The sequence below is a fragment of the Salarias fasciatus genome, chromosome 16 (genome assembly GCF_902148845.1).
Source record: "Salarias fasciatus chromosome 16, fSalaFa1.1, whole genome shotgun sequence".
Classification (NCBI taxonomy): domain Eukaryota; kingdom Metazoa; phylum Chordata; class Actinopteri; order Blenniiformes; family Blenniidae; genus Salarias; species Salarias fasciatus.
The window spans coordinates 23710079-23730572 of NC_043760.1; the positions used below are offsets into that span (position 1 = coordinate 23710079).

Below are 20494 nucleotides of genomic sequence, written 5' to 3' on the forward strand. Positions count from 1 at the left end.
GGCGTGTTAATGAAGATGAGATGTCTTCATTGTCTGCGGAAGTGTTTTAATGTTTACCTTATTTTAATCACAAACCGGATTTTAAATCCACTCTGTCTCTCGTTAAAATTTAGATGGAGCGTTGAGCCCCGTTTAACTTAGTTTAATTTCGCTACATCGTCACGTAAAGACGCAGAAATGTGTAAAGTCATTTTTTATTTATTTTTCCAAGAACAAACACGATCAATAAATAACATGATTTACATTTCATATTGCACATTTTTTTTTCAAGTTAAAATATTTAAATTCATACAGTCATTGATATTTTAAATACAGAGATATAGAGTTATAACAGAGACCTCAGGGACAAAGGCCAATACATTTCTCAATTTCAGTTTTTCAGCCCTTTAAAGCCTCTTTTGAGTGGACTGTAAAGAAATGTTCTCTATCTCCTTATTTTAATTCAGAATTTTGCACAAAATAATAATAATAAAAAAAATCCATGTCATGAATTTGGACTATTGGTGCATTTACAAGCCAATTTGTAGGCGTGATGGTCCTACTGACGAGTACATCCAGTGTTTCAACATTAAAACAAAAAAACATTCAGCAAGTCACACAAAATAAATAAAAGAAAAATGTTTTGGAAAAATAGCCTACCATCCACATTTCGTTGTGCATTTTCCAGATCAGTAATTCATCTTATCAGTAGGACTATCCGTGATATTTGCAAAATATTTAAAGATTTACATTTCACATGTTTTATAATTAACATATTAGTGATGTCCCAACAGGAACGACTAAAATGCACATAGCCATTTCGGGTTTTCTTTTCTTTTCTTCTTCTTATTTATTTAATTTTTTTTTTACAGGCGCAGACAGTTTCTATTTAGTCTGAACTTTTGTCTTGCTCGGTCCCGTCACTGTTTGAGTGAGGAGGTCCTCCAGGGATTACATACCTATGAAAATACAGGACTGATATAATGAGGTTCAGCAATGTAAATAAGAGTGGCTGCTGTATACACTATATCGAGGTATTTCCATTATCAGCAAAAAAAAAAAAAAAAAACGACAGAAGAAGTGAGGGGCTCTTTGAATGCTGCTTTGTGGGTGATATTTTTGAAGCCTCCATGTGTCACTGAGTATCCTCATACAGTGCATTCTGTGTACCAGCAGCACTGTCGCTTTGTTCCAGCTCTTTTGTATGTCTAATGACTTCCCTCCGCGGGTTGTTAGCACTTGACAGCGGGTCTCAAAACGAAGAAGTTTCTTACAGTCATGTATTCAAAGGAGCTCCATCTAGGTACATGATTGGCAATTTTTGTCATGATCCTCTCATTATTAACATAAAAATTGACACGAAAGAGGCGGTGCGAAATTATATGCGCCTTCTAGCTGATTAGGGGAGTCCCTATAGAGGAGATGCTGGGTGTTGGAGAAGCTATTGCTGCCAAAAAATCTCAGTCTATTAGGCCTAGTGAAGAAAGATATGCAGCTGGGCTAAAAAAGCAGACCCTCTGCTATCTAAATTTAGTCAGCATAATAATCCCACGTTTGTATCTTCTGAAACTGAAATGAGTAAAGATGGCAGAATGGGTTGAATCAAATAAATATGCCATGTGACTCAATTTCGTTTATGAAAATTGGAGTGACAAATAAATTACAAACGGTACATTGGTTGAAAATAGAAGGTTTGGTATATTTTTTTCCCCAAATATGTAAATTAATCCAAAGCAACCCATTTAAAAAATGGTACAACACACGGGCACAAGCCTTTAAAAAAGTTGTTTTTTTGAGTTGGAAAATTTTTAAATGTTCACTATAATATATTATTTCGTTAGAAAGTGTCAGTTTTCAAATCGTAATCCGACTTTTTTTTTTTTTTTCTCAAATGAGTATCATCAGTGTGTGTGTTTAATTGCTGCCTGTTGGAGTGATATTTAAACCCGGGCTGGAGCTGGAGCGGAGCGGAGCAGGGCCGCGGGGGGAGTTATCTGTTCAGGGAGCTCTCCTCCCGCTGGTCCGGTGAAGGGACTGAGGTCTTGCTGAGGACAGCGGCCGAGTACGGCAGAAATCCACTCTCGGATCTTTGCCCGGACGCTGTGCAGGTGAAGTCTGCGCTGGCGCTCCTGGAGCCGAGCGCGCTGGCCGCCTGGCTGCTGTGGCAGCTGAGGCACGAGCACGGCCCGGTGGCCGAGGGCGCGCTCACCGCCGCCGCCGCCGCCGCGGCCGCGGCCGCCGCCGAAGCCGCCGCGGAGCTGTTGAGGCCCGCGGGCGACTGGTAGAGTCCCGGATGCCTGAAGCTGCACAGGAGCTCCGGCCGCGAGTAGGGATGCGACAGCGCCCGGAAGGTGTCGAGGGGGCGGATGGACGTGGCGAAGGGCGACGAGGCGGCCCCGGTGGCGGCGGCCGCGGCCGCTGCGGCCGTGACGCCGACGTGCGGGTAGTAATGCAGAGGCATGTGCGAGTGGAAAGGGTAGGGGAGGCTTCCTGTAGCTGCCGCGTGCGTCATCATGTAGGTGTAGAAGCTGGGGTCTGCCGGATGGGGCCAGGACATCGCCAGGCGCTGCCTTTTATCCTTCATCCGCCTGTTCTGGAACCACACCTGCACACACAGTCAAAACAAGGCCCATATTGAAGCTGCCATGTTTCCCTCACACTGCGGGTCCGCGTGGGCTCAGGGGAGACGCCGGGACCTGCACGGGGCTGCGCACTGATCACAATTCTCTCCTAATTCCCAACTTCATTTCCTAAGGCTTTTAATACCTTTTAAAATTAAACAGAAAAATGATTTTTCTGTTGACTTTTCAAACATAAAGCTGCAGATTAATTGCGCACGTGACAGTTGAATTTATTACATTGTCGCCTGTAGGCTAAATAACATTTTGACGCAAGTGCACATTGCAAAAAGACACATTTTAACAAAACGAAATGTATTATTTGCTTCCTGATTGTTCCACGCAATCGTTTGTAATTGTTACATTGTTACACTTTTTATTGGCATGCACAAACACGTGCGCGCGTGCACACACGTACACGCACACATACAAATACACACGCATACAAACACACACTGGAGAGGAAACACGGAAGCCATAAATGCAGCTTACCTTAATTGTAGTTTCGGGCAGATTTAGCGCTGCAGCTAATTCACACCGTCTCGGCCTGGAAACATAATTTTCCCTGTAAAACTCCTTTTCCAGCCTTCCGATTTGTTCCCGGGTGAAAGCAGTCCGATACCGTCTGACCTGGTCGGAGTTTGAACTGTTTGAGCCTCCCGAACTGCCGTTCATGTTCGAGAGGGAGCTCGAGCTCGTGTTGGAAGATCCAGAATTACTGTCTGAAAAACCTGGAAAAATTAATACAAAATTATTGTCTCCAATATTGAGAAAATGGCAATGATGTGTTTTTGTGATGGATAATAATTGTTACACCTACATTCATCTAAAATCCATGAAAAATCAAACGTGTGAAATATGCTACTGTAATAATGATAATAATAATAATAATAATAATAATAATGATAATAATAATAATAATAATAATACACCTTTATTTTGGTAGAAGAAATCATGGATATATGGATAATATTTTTTAAAAATGATTTCTACATAATCACGCATAAGGTGTAGAATAAATCGTACCTTTGTTGTTTTCCTTGTGCTGGCTCGGGGAGCGGTGCGCAGGGCATCCCACCTCCACATCACTGTTTATATCGGATTCTTGCGAAACTTCGGAGTAAAGGCTCATTTTTTTCCTGCTTTCCGAGGAGGAAATCTCCGCCGACGAGCTGTTCTCGCTGTTGTGGTGCGACCCGAAAAGACTGTCAATCTCGAATTTGCTTTTCGTCGGGATGTCCCCAAGATTTCCATGGAGGGAAGCCGAAGTTATTCTCGGGCTGAGCCGCCCTCCGTGCTGGGAGTTTTCCAGGGCCTCCAGCACCGAATTTCCCGGCGTGTCTGCGAGCCTCTTCCCCGCCACGGGACTGTGCAGACCTCTCTCCATCAATATCATCTCTTTTCTTATCCTCTCCATCATTAAGCCGAGCAGGACGAGAGAGAGGAAGAAGGGAAAAAAAAAAAAAAGAAAAACACCCACCCACCACAACACTTGTCCAGGGGGCTGGAGCACCAATGAGTTGTGTCGGAGCTAAATCCGCATGCAACTCAGCAACTGTGTCTAAATAACTGTCTCTAAACCTTTTTATAAGCAAGACGCAAAAAATGAAAGAATCTGAATGCAATCGACGAGCGACTGCTCAAAATGAGCCGTGCATCCTCCCCTTCGGCAGCAGAAATGTCATTCATCAAAAGTGGTTGCAGTTCGTTGTTAAAATGCTGGGCTGACGCTGCTCCAATGATCATTTATTGTAACAGGTTTATAAGCAAATAAATAGGAGAGGGCTGTCACTTGATGATGGAGGCGGCCTTCGGTCAGACGAATAATATCCAAGTGGAGAGGAAGAGAGGAGTGAGGAGCGAGGTGCTTGTCCCTGGGTTGATCTCTGAGTCTGTTTTAGATTGCTCTTGGGTTTGGCCTCTTGGGTGAAATTGACAGTCTGATTAATAAAATGAGCGGAGCAACATTTCCCTCTTCATTTAGGAATATTATTATGCTTTGATTCTCTATTGTTTGCCTCCCCTTTTGTTCACCCTCCCCCTCTGTAATCGCTGTTCTTTTATTTATCCCTCTTATTTCTTTCTGCTTTTTCTTTTTTTTTTTTTGGCCATTTCTGCGACTTAATCAGTATGTGGAGTGCACTGAGATTTAGCTTTAAGACCGCGAGAAGAGATTAATAGAAGGGTTTTTTCAGACCATTTCTTTTCTCTTTTAGGTTTTTGCTCTTTTTTTCCCCCTGCACTTGCTCTTTATATTCACACATTTTGACGCGGAGATAATTCGTTCATCATCACTCCTTCACCCCCGTGCGTGTTCACGAATGCACGCAGAATAAAGCCTGTAAAGATCTGTAAAGGAATAGGCCTCCTTTTAAACAGACTTAAACGTGTCACTCACGTTTTACGATTTAACGACCACCTGTCACGAAATATTGTCCTATTTTTTTTCTACATTTTTTTCTTGTTTCTTTCGATTTGATTTCGTGTTGAAATTAGCGAAATTATCTCAATTTAACACGTTCCCTTTTAATATTTTTCATGATCGTCAATCTTTATGCACCTTTCAAGTGAATTTCCCCTATTGATCCAACAGTTTTGAACACTTTCCCTTTACGGCTCTTTAGTTATTCATTATAAAATTACCAGCTCGTTTATCTAAGATAATACCTCGATATGTAAAGACATACACCATGCTTGGACTCCTCGTTTCTCCATGTGAGGACTGTAATAAAGGCTCCCGCGGATCATCCTCTGTGCGTCCTCTGGCGCCTCCTGCAGGTTTAATTAAAAATGACAGGCACTTCTAGATGTTGGAAGGGAGGCGTTTGCTGTAATTTACGTGATGTCCTTTAACGTGTCTTTGCAGACAAAAATAGTGTAGCCTGCTGGGCTCTGTAAAAGTTTTAGACTTGAATAGAATAATGCTGCGTATTCATCATGTATGGTATCTGAGTGGCTCCAGATTTACTCATCTACAGAAGAAAACAACACCAAATACAACCAATGTGCACTGAGATCTTTATTCAACATGAAGAACAGCAAGATCTGAAAGTAATGGTGTCATCCCTACATTATCAACTGCATATGTAAAAGGATCTGAACCAAATCACAGCCACAGATTTGTCTTCAATATGTTTTTAAACTACCTCGATGCAAGTTTTCTCAAAAACTGAGTGCAAGGAGAACTGAAGAAGAATGGTGGCCAGTCACACCACTGAATCCTCACCTGTTAATTCGCTCTGCATTAAGTGACAACAATAGCACATCAGTTTTTAAGCACTCTTACATCTTTAGCATCTAAACCAGCTTTGCTCAGCCCTGTTGTTTTGCCTTATTTCTGCAATATTAGTGCACAAAACAAGATTAATGGCCGATCAGACTGAGATAGGAGCTTATTAGGCTTTAATTTCACTCTTAACAATACACACACCTGTAATTTAAATACATTTTGACACTCTTAGTTGTTGGAATAGTGTTTATGTAAACTAATGTGTGATTTCTTTTAATGTTTTACAATGCTCTGGTTGAGTCCAATTAATGAATTTTGTAGAAAACAAAATAAAATTGAAGGTAAATACCGTCATCATTCTGTTCGTGAACACAATGTTTTTTATTTTGCTTTTGGGTGAAAAAAACCACAAAAAAGAATAGAACAAAACTCAAGTAAGACACTGATATTCGTTCCTGCTTTAGAGCATTGGGAATTTACATGTAATATAATTAGATAATTTGCATATGTGCTGGATTAATTGTGCATCTGATGAATTGCTTTTTTCATAACTGCAGGTTCAGGAAGAAAGGGAAAAGTGAGCCATTAGATGTAATAAAGGATGAAAGATGTTATTATGCTCAGTTTGCATTACAGTCATAACCTCAATTTATATGGAAACCGCACAAAACTAGACCCTCTTTACTCCACTAAAGCAATTTTTCCATAAAAATAGACCACTTTTTTCATATTTTTGATCTGTTTTGTCAGAGAAACATGTTGAGATATCTTTCTCTCAATGAACATTAACTTTATTGCTTCGGTCCTAAAACAAGCCCAGTTGTTTTCTAGCTATTGATACATATGTCTGATGGCGTTATCTTTACTGATCTGCCATCAGCACACCGATCTACCAATTGCCCTGGGCAAATAATGGATCCTCGTAAGGTTAGAGTTAAAGGGCATATCATTAAATTGGGTCTTTGTGCAGAGCGATCAGTAGATTGCCCAAAAATGCCTTATATAATCGCCCCTTGAGTGAACTGTCTAATAATCCCTTTGTAAGAAAAATCTGACTTTCATTCATTATTATTTATTACAGCACTGAATTTTAGTGATGACTGCCTTCTTTCACTTCCCTGCTGCAATTTCCAACAGTAAATCTTTCAAGTAGAAGACTTAAGGAGGTTCTCAAGCTTCTTTTTATTTTTTTAAGGACATGGTTCATGGCAGATGCAAGTGTTCAGCTCTGGACTGGAAGTTTCCAGCTGCACTGAAAACAAGACTCAACCACAGGAAATGTACCGATACATGTGTCTGAACATTCGGAGTCAATAAATATGAATTTGTAGCTTTTACAGGATAGGACGAAGCCATAAAGTGTAGAGCAGAGGTGCAGCTGGAAGGCGACATGTTTAAGACTCCTAATGCTCGCTGTCGCTTTTTCTCCTATGTAGTTTCTTGACTTTGACTTTGATTCTTGCTCATGTTGAACCACATGCGGTGTTGTTAAACTTCACAACAGGCTGCATGCTCTCGGAAGGTACACAGTGTGCTTTGGAGTTAATCAAAGAGCTCAGTGAATCCTCCCCTTGCTCATAAGTGACTCATCAAATGTGGTGTTTTGTGTAGTCTGTGATCTGATCGTGCATTACTGGTGTTTCACTTTGTGCCATGAAACTGGAGTCAAAGTTACTGAATGATATCCAAATACCATAAGAATAATATGATACTCTTGAAATTCATCAAGGAAGATTTCATGACATTTGGAAAAGGTGAATATGAAAAACAAGATAAGAATATAGAAAGAACTATAGTGATATTCAAAATGACAGTGTATTTGTTGAGTTACATACATTTAGCAACAACAAATCAAGTTTTAACCTTTCTTTAAAAACCATGAAGTACAATTTGACAAATAACATATGATTAATGATCAAACCCTGAAATAACAATGATAGACATAATAATGATGATTGATTACAGTTACAAATCAGCAACACTCTAGAGCATAATCATGATCACCTAACTTGACTCACATCAGTGCATTGAATATGTGAGAGTATCACACATTTTCCCTGATGGTGGTTTACTAGATCTTCAGGTAAAACAGGACGATCAGACACAACAAAACAGTTCATGTGTGATTGATTAAAGAATTAAGCAAGAGCAGTCCTGATGAGAGACTTGATTCAATATCAATCAGATACCTACTCAGAGAGTTCAGCATCTCTGTGAAAGTGGGATTAACCATCTGGTAAGCAAAGAATTCCACCCAGGCTCCGAGGCACGGAGGCTGAAGGAGCCGAGTGTCAAGAAGTAGAGGTAAAGTCTAACATAGAATACACTGCAGCAAAACATCTGAGAAAATGTGGAAGATATGAGGATGGATAAGAAAGTGTCTGGCTGCTGAGCATCCACAGTGAACTGTTGCTCTGTGAGGAAACCTGTCAACCAAACAAAACGTCTTTCCTCCTCATATTCCTCGTCTCCTTTGCCAAAGCGCACAGATAAACAAACAAACCACAGCAGCACTGGTCAGTATTTGAAACAGGAGCTGGACTTAGATTAATACTTGGGGGTTAAGAGGACACAGTCACATTTGATGGGCTTGGTGTTCCTCTAGTGGACATTGGCGGAACTGCAACTTAAAGAATATAAACAGAGTTGAGTTTATCAATCTGATCCCTAAAAGCTCAATTTCACTTCCACAGCTAACATTTTCCCACGTTTGTATCATTGGTTATATAGAGCTAGTCAGGTCATATATTTAATAGAAAATAAGTTAATGTGGGGTAAACATAACAAAATAAAAATGCTCCACAACAAAATAGTAAAAACAAATGTTTGTCAAAGAAATATTATCTAATTGTAATTTCCAACAAATAAAGAATCACATTATAAGGAATGCTCCAAAACATGAATTGCACATTACCACAAGTGTTAAGTAATAAAAATTATAATACATGTTAAGTTATTGATACATCCTGTAGCTGCAATTGAGGTGTTTAATGCTGAATATACATGTAAATCACCTCTTGGTCAAACATGTCAACAGTCCAGAAAAACTTCTTCAGAGAAACAAATCAGAGAAACTTCTCGCTCATTGGTCTTAATGTCATCTTTTGTGAAATACTTTTTTCAGCGTCTTAAGGAACTCCAGCTTTCATTAGTTAACATCAAGATTCTTAAAAATGCAGTGCAGTGCAGAGAACTAACATGCTGATATATAAATCATAAGCTAACATAATAATCATTCTTTCTTTACTGTACTGCTGAAAAAGATCAATTCAAGTGTGAACAGCATCATCCTATTTTTTCCTTTCTGTCTTACTTTCATTAAATATATACAAATATGGACTGTTGTTCGTTTACTGAACGTGCATTGCTTTAAATCAAAGAACAAATGAAACTTACTTGTAGTTTATTCCAGTTTATCTCCACCACAGTGACCATCTGTCTTGAAATTGGTGATTGATGATGCTGCAGTCAGGATTTCTTGACTTGTTGACTTGATCATCTGAGCAGAGTGACGGTGGCTCTGCCCTCTAAATGCCAACCGGCTGCTGCTGCTTGGACAAAAGTAGACATGAGCACTTTTTTCTTTTTTTTACAACCAGCACATGCAGCTTTTAGAAGACACATCTACAGCAGCTGAAAAAGAAAAAAAAAGAAAGTGAGTCTGGTTAACTATCACTGAGTATAGCATGCGCCCCTGTGAAATTTTATGTTATGAAGTTGATTCATATGTTTTCATACTTGAATTGCATTTATTTATAAGTTTCATGTCTTCTGTAACATAGAAAACGTGTATTGTGAAACTAGTCTTTCGTAATGAATATCAAACACTGAAATTACTCTTCTGTTAATGTAGTAAAATAATCTGCTTTTCCGCTTCTTAGTCAAAAGTAGGCTTTCACTGTGAGGTACTATTCAGACTTTTAGATCTTCATAGCCACGCATTATATAAAACATTCTGCCTTATATTTTTATCTGTTCACTATTGAATAATTTATCTTCATTTTATTGTTTTCCTCATGAATGTGCTCATAGCACAGATATTCCAAACTAATTAAATTGGTTATCTGTTGGCATTGCAATTTGCTACAGTTAAAAAGTAGCATGTAGTTACTTAGAGAGGGAGTTATGAGAAGAATACTTTGTACATACATGTACCTAGATATGCTCAGATAAAGAAAAGAAACAGAGATTGTATTTTATGCAACTTTTTGCCTCCTCAGTATGAGATCAGTATTTTGCTTTTCACCATCTTTACTCAGGGAATCACATGCCTTTAAGCATTTCACATGGAAGAGGAACTTATTAACTTTAAAAGTATCACTGTGGAACCAAAACTAGATTTCCACACTGTTAAATTACAGTGATCTGAATCAGTTCTGGTGAAGTTTAATGAAGCTAGAGCCACACTGCAGCCTCACTGATGTTTCGCTGTCAAAACGACTTCCTGTGTGTCAGTTTCCATCTTTCCTTGGGTCATATCGCCATCTAGTGGAGTGATCCTGTGAATGCACCTTCATCAGAACAGGACAAGATGCAGCCTCTCCCTCCTCCTGGACCAACCATGTTTGGAGGCCATATTCCTCTCCAGACAGCGGGGGTCCAAGAGGATAAGGTGCTTTGCTGCATGATTAACTTGATCTCATAACAATTTACAAAAAAAGAAAGGAAAAAAAAAGGGAAATAAAGAAAAGAAAATGTCAAATACCTGACATGGCCGTACCGTTTTTCCTCTCTGCTGCAGAACATTCTGGTTAACATGTTTGGTGAGATTTTCTTAAGCGAATAAAACACATCACATGTAATGGGGGGAAAAAAAACTATGTTCACCCCTCTGCTTCGCATCTTAATAGGATATATATTAAATTCTAATTTAAATAATACACACTTCCCGTTAGTAACAGCAAATCCTTACTCAAACTGAGCAGCTGCGTTGTTAAATGTTTATTTCGGCAACACATCTCCTTCCCGTGCGGCCCTCAACATGCCTGATAGCAGTGTCATAATTGTTGTTGCGTGTCTTTAATGGGGGAAAATTACTTTCATCTGACCGAGTACTTTTAGTTCCGCGCTCAGATCGCAGTTTCAGTTTCAACAGGCGCACCTAACCCGCAAATATTATATTTGCTAAAGCAGCTACAGGAACGCAGAGCTGCTGCTGATTTTTATTTGACGCTTGAAATACCGTGACACATTTCCTCCTCAGTTCTTTTCATATGCAGTAACACAACCTTTAATAATAATCATATTGAGAGACGCATTGGAGACATATTTCGGGTAAAAACAGCCTCCTGTACTCGTCGTTGAATAATTTGGAAAGAGACAAGCGAGAAACGCTCATCCATACGTCGAGGACTTCTTGAGAAATCTGATGTTGCTGAGGAGCTTTACTGTCTTTTATTCTTCTGGTCTATATTGTGGTGATTTCCTGGGTCCTGTTTTAGTTTTACTGTGCAGGCTCGATGGGACTTACAGTTAGATTAGACATGAAATAATAAAAAAGGTGACCCGTGCTTTAACTGCTATCATTATAACTCACACAATATCATTTTTTACCAAAAGGAATGCTTCGTTTTTTTCCCTTTCATTACTGTTTTTACATATTCAACCTGAAAAACTCTCAAAAATATATATTAAACCTGTATGTTAAAAGGTGTGTGTGTGTGTGTGTGTGTGTGTGTGTGTGTGTGTGTGTGTGTGTGTGTGTGTGTGTGTGTGTGTGTGTGTGTGTGTTTACTGTTTACTTATGGTGATTCCGTGTCGTTTCAGCCGTGAACTTGTCCAAACGATCGCAGCATAATGAAAAAAAAAAGAAAGGAAAATTATTCCAGACTTTCTTCTCATTTCGATCCAGTGAAAAAAAACAATAGCAGTGCGTCTGGTAAAAGATTCTCTCCGTGGCTGCAGCTTAAATAACGCTACTCCAAAAAAATAGGCTCCCTATATGGTCTGTACAGATCCACAGAGGGACTGTTAGTTCTAGTCTATTACTTTTTATAATTCTTATAGCACACTAAAGTTTCAGATGTTCCCAAATGTTTCTGTCGTGAGTCAGAAAATATTTTTCTATTGTACTCATGCAGCAGGCTCCGCGCGCTTTCTCCTGACCTGACGCCTTCATCTCACATAAGGACGATATAAAAATCTAAGGAGAGACTTTCAGAGTCTGTGAGACATTATTAAAAGAAATCAGAGTATTAAAAGGCGCTGGGTTGATCTGGCTGGAAGCTGCCGCAGTAGGTTTCCACCCTGCAGGCCGGAGGCAGGGTGTGTGAGCCGCTCGGGGAACTTGAACGAGGGAAGCAGCAAGTTTATTACCAAGGACAATAGACGGCGGATGGCTTCCTTCAAAGGGGCCTGGAAGACAACCAGCCTGAAGTTCCTCAGTTTGGCTCCTGACGCCCTAAACACGGAGCGCCGACAGCAGTAAACGACACTAAAACCAAACACTAAAGCTTCCCCTCATTTTGGAAACGTGGGAGCTGGTCTGGATGAGGCTGAAGCCCGGAGTCTCAAGTTCACACAGCGAGGAGCTTCATGAGCATCAGCTCTGAAACCCTCTGACAGGGAGAGATCTGATCCAGAAGAGGTTTCATTCTACTGTCTTTCACTTCTGCACTGTCATTTAACAATTAAACTTCACGTTATCAAATAAAAGCGATTTTATTATTTACAAGGCTGTTATTTTGCACTCAGGAACCTTTAATATCTTTTTGCACTCAGGCTGAAATGTTCGGTTATTTTTCCCCCTTTTTCCCTCGAATTTACACGTTTTTGGATTTGTTTCATTTGGTTTTTTTTTTGTTTTGTTATCGGAAATGTTTGATGATGATTTCTATAGCACTTTCACGGAGGAAAATAAAACGCAGACCCCTGTCTTAAATAGAAATCATGAAGCAGATACAAGTATGAATACGTAGGGCTCTGTTCACGTAAATAAGTTATTTTAACGTATATAAAAATCACACGGGTTCAATAATATTTGTAAAACTGTTTTCAAATAACAGAAAATAGCTGCGTTAAAAAGGAAGGTCATTCGTGAAATACCTTTCATTTTTATTTCTTCTATGGATAAGAATATGTATCAGACTACTTTTATTTGAGTTTCTGTGTTCCAAGTGCTCCATGTGATAAGAGAAATAAATAAATTAGATTATTAGTGAAATAGCTAATAGAGGTAGAACTTCACAGGTGTGTTGCAAATGCACAATAGGCACAAATTAGCTAGGAACCTAACAGAAATGTTCGTGATCATTCAAGCGGCGATTTCTGTCTTTAGCTTTAAAGTAATTCCGTTCATTTTTTGTCGCTGAATTGAATTTTGTGTTTCTTATTTTGACGCGCCTTCATAAAACACACGCGCCTGTGTGCGTCCAAATTTGTTATCTTCCTGGTGTCGCACACAGTCTTATAGTCTCTATTTTTACATGTGTATGTATGTACAGCATCAATAGTTTTCTGTGTGAGCAGGAAGTCATACTCCCGTGATTACTTGGAGATTAATATCAGATGTTATTACTGTGGAAAACAGTAAAGGAGGGGAAGAGAGGACAACATGGCAGGATGAAAGGACTGTACATAAATGTGTACTGCCACCTATAGGATCACAATCGCAACAGCTGATATTCAAAAACACTGCAGGTTTTCTGTTTTCTGAGCTGGACTTTTGTTTTGTACTGATGTGTAATTTTCTTTGGGTGGTCTCCAGACCAGAGGAAGCCCAGTTGACCGCGGCCTGAGCTTTGCGTGTAGCAATGATTTTTCTTTTTTCTTTTTTTTTTTTTTTTTTTAAGTATTTCTACGTCTAATGTGATCACCAGCTATAAAATGGAGCAGTGACTCAGTATTATATCATTCGGAGACCCAGTGAAACAGCAGCAGCTGCTCTCGGTGTTCAGTTTCAGCGTTTGAACTATTTTTTTTTCCTACCAAGTGCGGTCAGTGTGAGATTTCATGGGGACTAAAGAAAAAAATCATTCACATCATAAAAAGTAAATCTAATGTAGACCTAATAATTTCCTTTACTTTTATTCTAAACAATGGGTTATTGTATAACGGGAGCATTGCGGGGCTGCGACAAATACTGGTCACGATTTTCGGCTGTAAGCGTGTGTACCTGTAGGAGTGTTTCCTCAAGAAATATCACACTGCAGTCAAACATATAAGCATGGAATGGTGATAAGATGCTTGATGGGGATCTCCTGGATCATCTGAATTGGGTCTGATCTCTTTTGGATCTCAGAATTTGGCTTCTTTCACGTAGACGATACTAACAAATGGAAAGGTGTGTGCGCGTAATGTGGATTATTTTAAGGCGTTAACATTTTGCAGAGGCTCCATCTGTGCAGTAGGGGTGTATTCAGCATTTATTGAAGGGCGCTTATTGCATATGTTTCTTCCTGCAAACAGATCCTATCTAAGGCGATATTTAGCAAACTTTAATTCACTTTTATTAATAGGAAGAGATTGACCCTGCACGTGTTAAAGGCTGCGCGTAAAACCGCGTTTTGCGGCTGGAAGAATACCGACAGTTTTGTACAAATCTTGAAGTTCATTTGAGGGAAAAAAGTGAAGGGATATTAATAATTTCACACTGATTTCATGCTGGGGAATGTTGTTAAGTATAAGTGTATATGTAGTGTTTACACACGGATTTATTTCAGTATGGCTTGGTTGGATAAGTTACGCATAACATACATATAACGGAAAGCAACACCAGGCCCGCAATGTGGGTTATGTTAATGCTATTTTACACTTTAAATTAAATCTTAAATATGGCATATTGTCATATCTATCTATCTATCTATCTATCTATCTATCTATCTATCTATCTATCTATCTATCTATCTATCTATCTTCTGTGTCTATATGATTTTTCTGTTTCTTCACTCATAGTGTGTCCTGAATATCATGAAGCCTGAGAATGTGTCCAGTGTTTGTTGCAGCAGTGCTGTCAGTCCACAGTCACCTTTTTGCACCTCATGTCACAGCAAAGTGAAATCAAAAACCCGTGCTCATGTGTGAGGCTCTCGTGACAGCGAAACTCGACAAATATCCCCGGGATATTTCTGACATTTTCTCTTTATGGTCTTTAGAATCTAAGCGTTTGGCTGATATAAGTTCACCCCGCACCCACTCAATACCAAAATATGTCCTCCTGGAGTATTTTGCTTTGCAGCATTGGTAGCAAGGGTGGGGCGGAACAACATATTTTGCATATCACGTGACGCTGTATTAACAAATCAACAATTACCTTGCCTTTATTCTTCAGGAGTTGCTAAAAGGCTTGCAAGAAGCGTTTGAGGAAAGCTCCATGGAAATGTGCGAGCGGAATCCTTTAAATCCCGGCTATGTTGGTTCGCTGCTGAATTTTGCTCCCCCTGAGTCGCTGTATTTCTCCAACCTGCGCGGTAATGGAGCCCACATACCCGGGCTGCATCAGCTCCCTTACAATAGGAGAGAGGTGTGCACGCTCCCCTGGACTTCCTCAAGTTCGTGCGCGTCTGGACCGGCAGCACCACCACAGAGCCGCGCTTTTGGAGGCTACTGTCCACCGTTCCTGTCCAACTCGGTATCTATAAATACTAACTCGTCCGGCGGCCACGTCAAGGCGCATTTGGAGGAGACTGCTCGGTGCTTCCAGGACACGAGCCACAAGACAGAGGAGGCAGGCAGGCAGGAGGAGGTGTACGCCGGGGAGCACGGGATACGCGGGTACTCGGATCTGGAGAGCCGCTCTCAGGGATCGGCTCAGCTTGACCCGGATTCAGCAGGTTCATTGAGTGTGAACGGATCCAAACAAGAGCACAACTCCATCCACGCGCCCCCAAGTGACACGTGCTCCAGGACCACTTTTGATCAAGGTTAAGTAGCCTACGAATAATACTTTTCTTTTTTTGTTTACATTTTTATAAATGTCAGGCAGTAGAAATTGGCTTCTGAATAGTTACTCTATCTGCAAGGATTGATGTTTTAAAAATTCTCTCAAAATGAGAATCTGTTTCTTAGAAATTCTCCTGAGATCCTTGGTTAGTTTATTAAATAAATGGAACACAAATCGTCTGATTCAGTGTCAATTTATTGTATATTGCAGTATGAATAAGGTTTTAATTTCCCACAATACCATTCCTTATAGTATTGGTGATCTAGATTTCTGGTTTGGTCTAGATTTGTGTGTGAAGCTTTTTTTCTTCTATACAGCCTCAGAGGTTGTAGCTTCTGGTTCATTATGATGGCATTAGCATCTGCTTGTATTTATTCATATATGTCACACTGTGCTCAGTTGGGAGCTGTATTCTCTGTCTGTTCTATAAATTTGACCGTTCTTGGATTTGCTGTTGAAGTATAAGAAAAAAAAAACCACCTTGTGTCTGCCTCTTCCCTCCTCCAGGTGCCCCGTGGTGCTCGTCACAAGTGAAAACAAGAAAGAAGAGAAAGCCCTACTCCAAGCCGCAGCTGGCTGAACTTGAGAATGAATTTATGATGAATGAATTCATCAACAGACAGAAACGGAAGGAGCTCTCAGACAGACTCGAGCTGAGCGACCAACAAGTGAAAATATGGTTTCAGAATCGCAGGATGAAGAAGAAACGACTGATGATGCGCGAGCAAGCTTTCTCCGCATACTGATGACCTTTGGACTTGATCGTGACCAGCAGCGCAGCAGCACCAGAACTGACCATCCTGTCAGCCATCTCAGCTAGAAATCACTTCGTACGCTCCCCACTTGTTTCCCCAGTTATTTTGTGGCAGTTACCTAATCACTGGTTGGGTTGTGCTCTGTGATAGATCTTTTTTTTTTTTTTTTCAATGAATGAATGAATTGCTGCATTAAGATGGCGGGAGCCCTGATTTTCCATCTGCCCATATGTTTGTGGTCAGGTTAAGCCATTAAAAGCACTTTGCCTATGCGGGAGTCGGTAATGTTTGGTTAAATGTAAATATCAGTCGCAGTTTTTATCCAGCCGCAAAAGTTTCAACACTATTTGTAATGTCGACAACCTAAAAAAATTACAAGATGGTGGATTTTTTAAACTAATTTTATTTCCCGATCTGAAGAGATTGAGGTGTCCATATGCGCAATAGGAGGCCAGAGTTTCTGTTAGTCCAGAAACAGCGGATAAAAATTAACTTTCAATCCAATTTATTTTTCATACAGCATACATGTAAGACATATTTGAACAGGAAGAACAGTCTTTTTGTTTTCCCTGCATTGCGGCCTGCCCTTTAGCATTTGCGTGAAGTGGACGCAAACAGTCAAGTTCATGTTTACGGATGGATTAAACATCAGCGAGTACTGCAAAATGTTATACCTGCATGTCATTTTCCTAATTGTTGTTATTTAATGAAATGTCTTTATCCCTGTTTTATTGTAAAACTGTCTAAAATTAGTAATATCACGTCGCTTATGTTCTAACGAAGCGGCGTCCCGCGCGTCTCTTTTAGTGCCACAACGTGTTTACCTAAAGCCTGCAGAACAAGTGAGTTTGTGGATGTGAAAAATTCTGATGGTGTAACTTTAAAATACATTATATCTGTCGTAGATTAAGCGTGGATTGTTATTGCTTGACGCTGGTATTGCCACAAAAAAACGGACAACTCGTGCAATCGCAAACGTTAGAGGCAATCTGTGCAATCACAGTTGCGCCATTCATGGGCAAATTTATAAATGCATAATTAACCTATGTTTTAGTTTGGTTTGGACTATCTTTAAGTTGATCTCAGAAAGCATGTTATTGATGTGCACAATGAAAATCGGACCAGCCATCTTTACACCCGCGGGTAAGAGATTTTGTAAAGTGGCCGCGGCGTAAAGATGAATGCATTTGTAAATAAAGATTACATTGAAAACACTTTGTATTCCTCGTCGCGTGAAATATTTTTGTAATTTTCAGACATAATGTTCAAGTGAACATGCCATCTTAAGCTTCATGTGGTTCCCACTCATCTGTGGCGCTGCTCAGTTGGTTATAATTGTATTTATGGAGAGTTATTGAGAGGACACAAATGTCTCATCAGATTTTACTGCTGATGTGAAAATAGAAGTCGAGATGGTTTCCTTCCTCTACAGTCATGCCTGCAGAGGTGAGAGAGACAGGAGGACCGGATTACCTTTCTCACGGAAGACCAACTTCTCACTTTAAACTGTCTTAATAATGCTTTTGTGTATATATATATATATATATATATATATATATATATATATATATGTAGAAAAAAAAATTCTGTGATCGTTTTTTGAATTATTAACAGCTCTTTATATGACAGTGCCGCTCTCATTTTGAAATGAAACGTCCTTGGCTGCATCAAACCGCGCGCCTCTCCTCTCCGCGTAATTTCTCCTCTCAGTGCACAGACGCAGCAGCAGCAGCAGCAGCAGTTCTCACTCACAATAAAAATCTCCACATGTCAGAAGGAGGTTACTGCGGCTTTGACCAAATGGAGTTGGCATAATTCAAAACTCATATTCAACCAAACATTTCAGATTTGATCGTGTTCAGCTCGAGCGTTAAAAGACTGGAGCTGGGTTAGTGGGGGCTGTGCTGAGGCTTGTGGTATGGCACCATGTAACTGGGTCGTTGTTTATATTTACCAAAACATTTTTCACGCTGAGAGGTGGCGAAGTTTAAGTTTACAGTTCTCAAGTGGTCAGTCTAATTTTAGAAGGAGATGCCTGAACGCACATATAGACTCGTTGCATCTTTATCAGGTCATCATGACTGCATCCTGATGCGTTTCTGTGTGAACGCTGCAGTCAGTGGAGCATTCGAGAAAATCCTCAATTCTCAAATCTGATGTGTAAGAAAACAAGGAATGCAGATTTATTAGCGATTCTTGCTTCTTTTTATTTCTTTCTTTTATTTTTATTTATTTATTTATTTATTGGTCGATTGACTATTGAAGGCTATTGAAATCAGCTTTTTAAAACGTGTTTTCTGGCATCTTGCGTTTCCAATCTTTAAGTTCTTGTGTTTATAGACGCATCTGTGGCAGGCCTCCTTTACTCTTCTTGGAGTCTGCCTCTTTAAGGAATGCAACATGTTTCACGACTATTAACTGAAATTGCTCTAAAAGCTATTTTGGACGCCTACAATGGATTTTCTCTGCGCCCGACACACAGGCGTTTCCTATAGTATTCGTTGTTTTATTGGTTTACTGCCAGAAAGCGTCACATAGCTCCAGCTTCTAAAGATGGTGGGGGTGCCCAAACAAAGTTAAGGTCAAGTTAGTAGACTGTGCATTGCAGCTTCCCACAAAATGGGGACAAAATTTGCTTGTTTTGTACAGAAACCACTTTTCACTTGTGTTATTGATTAAAGCAATACACAGTTTTGAATTGCGTTTGTTAAATTGGAAGTCTTGACTGAATGCGCAAAGAGAACAGGCAGGCTCAGAAACAGGGCGATTTTTGCTTTGCTGTTTTGGCCCTTCAAAGCTTGTGTATTTTAGTTGATTTTTAGATAATACATATCGTGGTTATCTATTTTTTTAATTAACTACGAATAATGAAGTTCGTGCGTAAAACTGATTCGAATGAAATGGTTTAGTGTGCAATGCTAGTATGCAATAATAATAATAACATAATAATAAAATAAAGTAGTAATAATAATGACAAATATTATTATACTTATTAGAAATAGATCGTTTCGATCGTTTATCATTTTATTAATACAATAAAGGGGAAAAATCTATAGCCTAAAACTAACACATGGACCGATGTGCAACAAGTCATCCTAACTTTTTCTGTTTTTAACTTTATTTTAGTTGAGTTTAGTTCAGTGTAGTTTATAGTCGTACAGAGTTATTTCAGTCAAAGTTTCACTTGTAAAAGTTGCAAATTTTCGGATAACCGAATCATTTGTTCAATGTCTGTAGTTTCTTTCAAAACGCGCATTTTGGGGTTATTTTTCGTACATAAACACAGTTCTACGTGGTTAACTGCAGGAGAGGAGTTCACAGGATTGTAGTGAAGTAGAAGACAGAGAAACGGACCAGTGAGCTTGATTTTACCCCCAATAACAATAAAACTAGTTGCCTTTAAGCTGAAGGCGCACTGCGTGGGAAGCTGTGAAGTATCTCCTCGTCTTTAACCACAATTTACTGGCAATCAAAATGAAGCTGCCTTTCTTTGAAGATAAACCTTTTTTTCAGTTTCATTTATTTCTTTATTTTGATTTTTTTTAACACAGTTAAGTCCATCACTACAGTAAAAACTGAAATAAACAGAAATGTTCTAGCACATTGGGTGAGAAAAAAAATAATAGTAACAATAATATTAAAAAACACATACAAGAATATACTCACGTTTCAATTACTGGTGGAGGCTTGATTGCGAGGTATCCGTTTGCCAGGATTTCAACTTGTTTTCCCCACCGAGAAGGAGACAAACACTGCAAGCATGGCTGCCTTCGTGCCATAAAATGATTTGGCTGCAGAGGCTTGTTGGCGAATGCTTGGTGGACATCACCTAGACCACAGACGGTCAAAGCCAGTTGTTTTGGACTTGGCAATGCGGAATGTGCTTTGTGATTCATGCTTGCAAATGACTTCTGGTTTTGCTAAATTACCGTTTTCTCTCTCTCTCTCTCTCTTGCATTTGCAATGGTAAACCGTGCAGGCCTGTTTCATTTGGCTAACTTCAAACGCAGCCATCTGCACCGAATGTTTACCT

The 20494-nt window shown here is 39.7% G+C and overlaps 2 protein-coding genes across 2 annotated transcripts; one reads left to right on the forward strand and one right to left on the reverse strand.

Annotated features, from left to right (window-relative positions):
• Window positions 1-1969: 1969 nt before the first annotated feature.
• On the reverse strand, window positions 1970-4017 carry evx2 (even-skipped homeobox 2). Its single transcript, XM_030112395.1, has 3 exons — window positions 3624-4017; window positions 3090-3328; window positions 1970-2584 (listed from the first exon to the last, which is right to left on the reverse strand). The coding sequence occupies exons 1-3, from the start codon at window positions 4015-4017 to the stop codon at window positions 1970-1972; spliced, it is 1248 nt and encodes a 415-aa protein (XP_029968255.1).
• An 11119-nt stretch (window positions 4018-15136) lies between these two features.
• On the forward strand, window positions 15137-16452 carry hoxd12a (homeobox D12a). The gene is made up of 2 exons (XM_030112405.1): window positions 15137-15686; window positions 16214-16452. The coding sequence occupies exons 1-2, from the start codon at window positions 15137-15139 to the stop codon at window positions 16450-16452; spliced, it is 789 nt and encodes a 262-aa protein (XP_029968265.1).
• The last annotated feature ends 4042 nt before the right edge of the window (window positions 16453-20494 follow it).

Bases quoted from the DNA above. Each gene is read 5' to 3' on its own strand.
- evx2 (XM_030112395.1), bottom strand. From the start codon at position 4,017: ATGATGGAGAGGATAAGAAAAGAGATGATATTGATGGAGAGAGGTCTG. The intron at 3,329-3,623 runs GTACGATTTATT...TAATTTTTCCAG, and splicing joins GCACAAGGAAAACAACAAAG to GTTTTTCAGACAGTAATTCT. The intron at 2,585-3,089 runs GTAAGCTGCATT...CTGTGTGTGCAG, and splicing joins TGCCCGAAACTACAATTAAG to GTGTGGTTCCAGAACAGGCG.
- hoxd12a (XM_030112405.1), top strand. From the start codon at position 15,137: ATGGAAATGTGCGAGCGGAATCCTTTAAATCCCGGCTATGTTGGTTCG. The intron at 15,687-16,213 runs GTTAAGTAGCCT...TCCCTCCTCCAG, and splicing joins CAGGACCACTTTTGATCAAG to GTGCCCCGTGGTGCTCGTCA.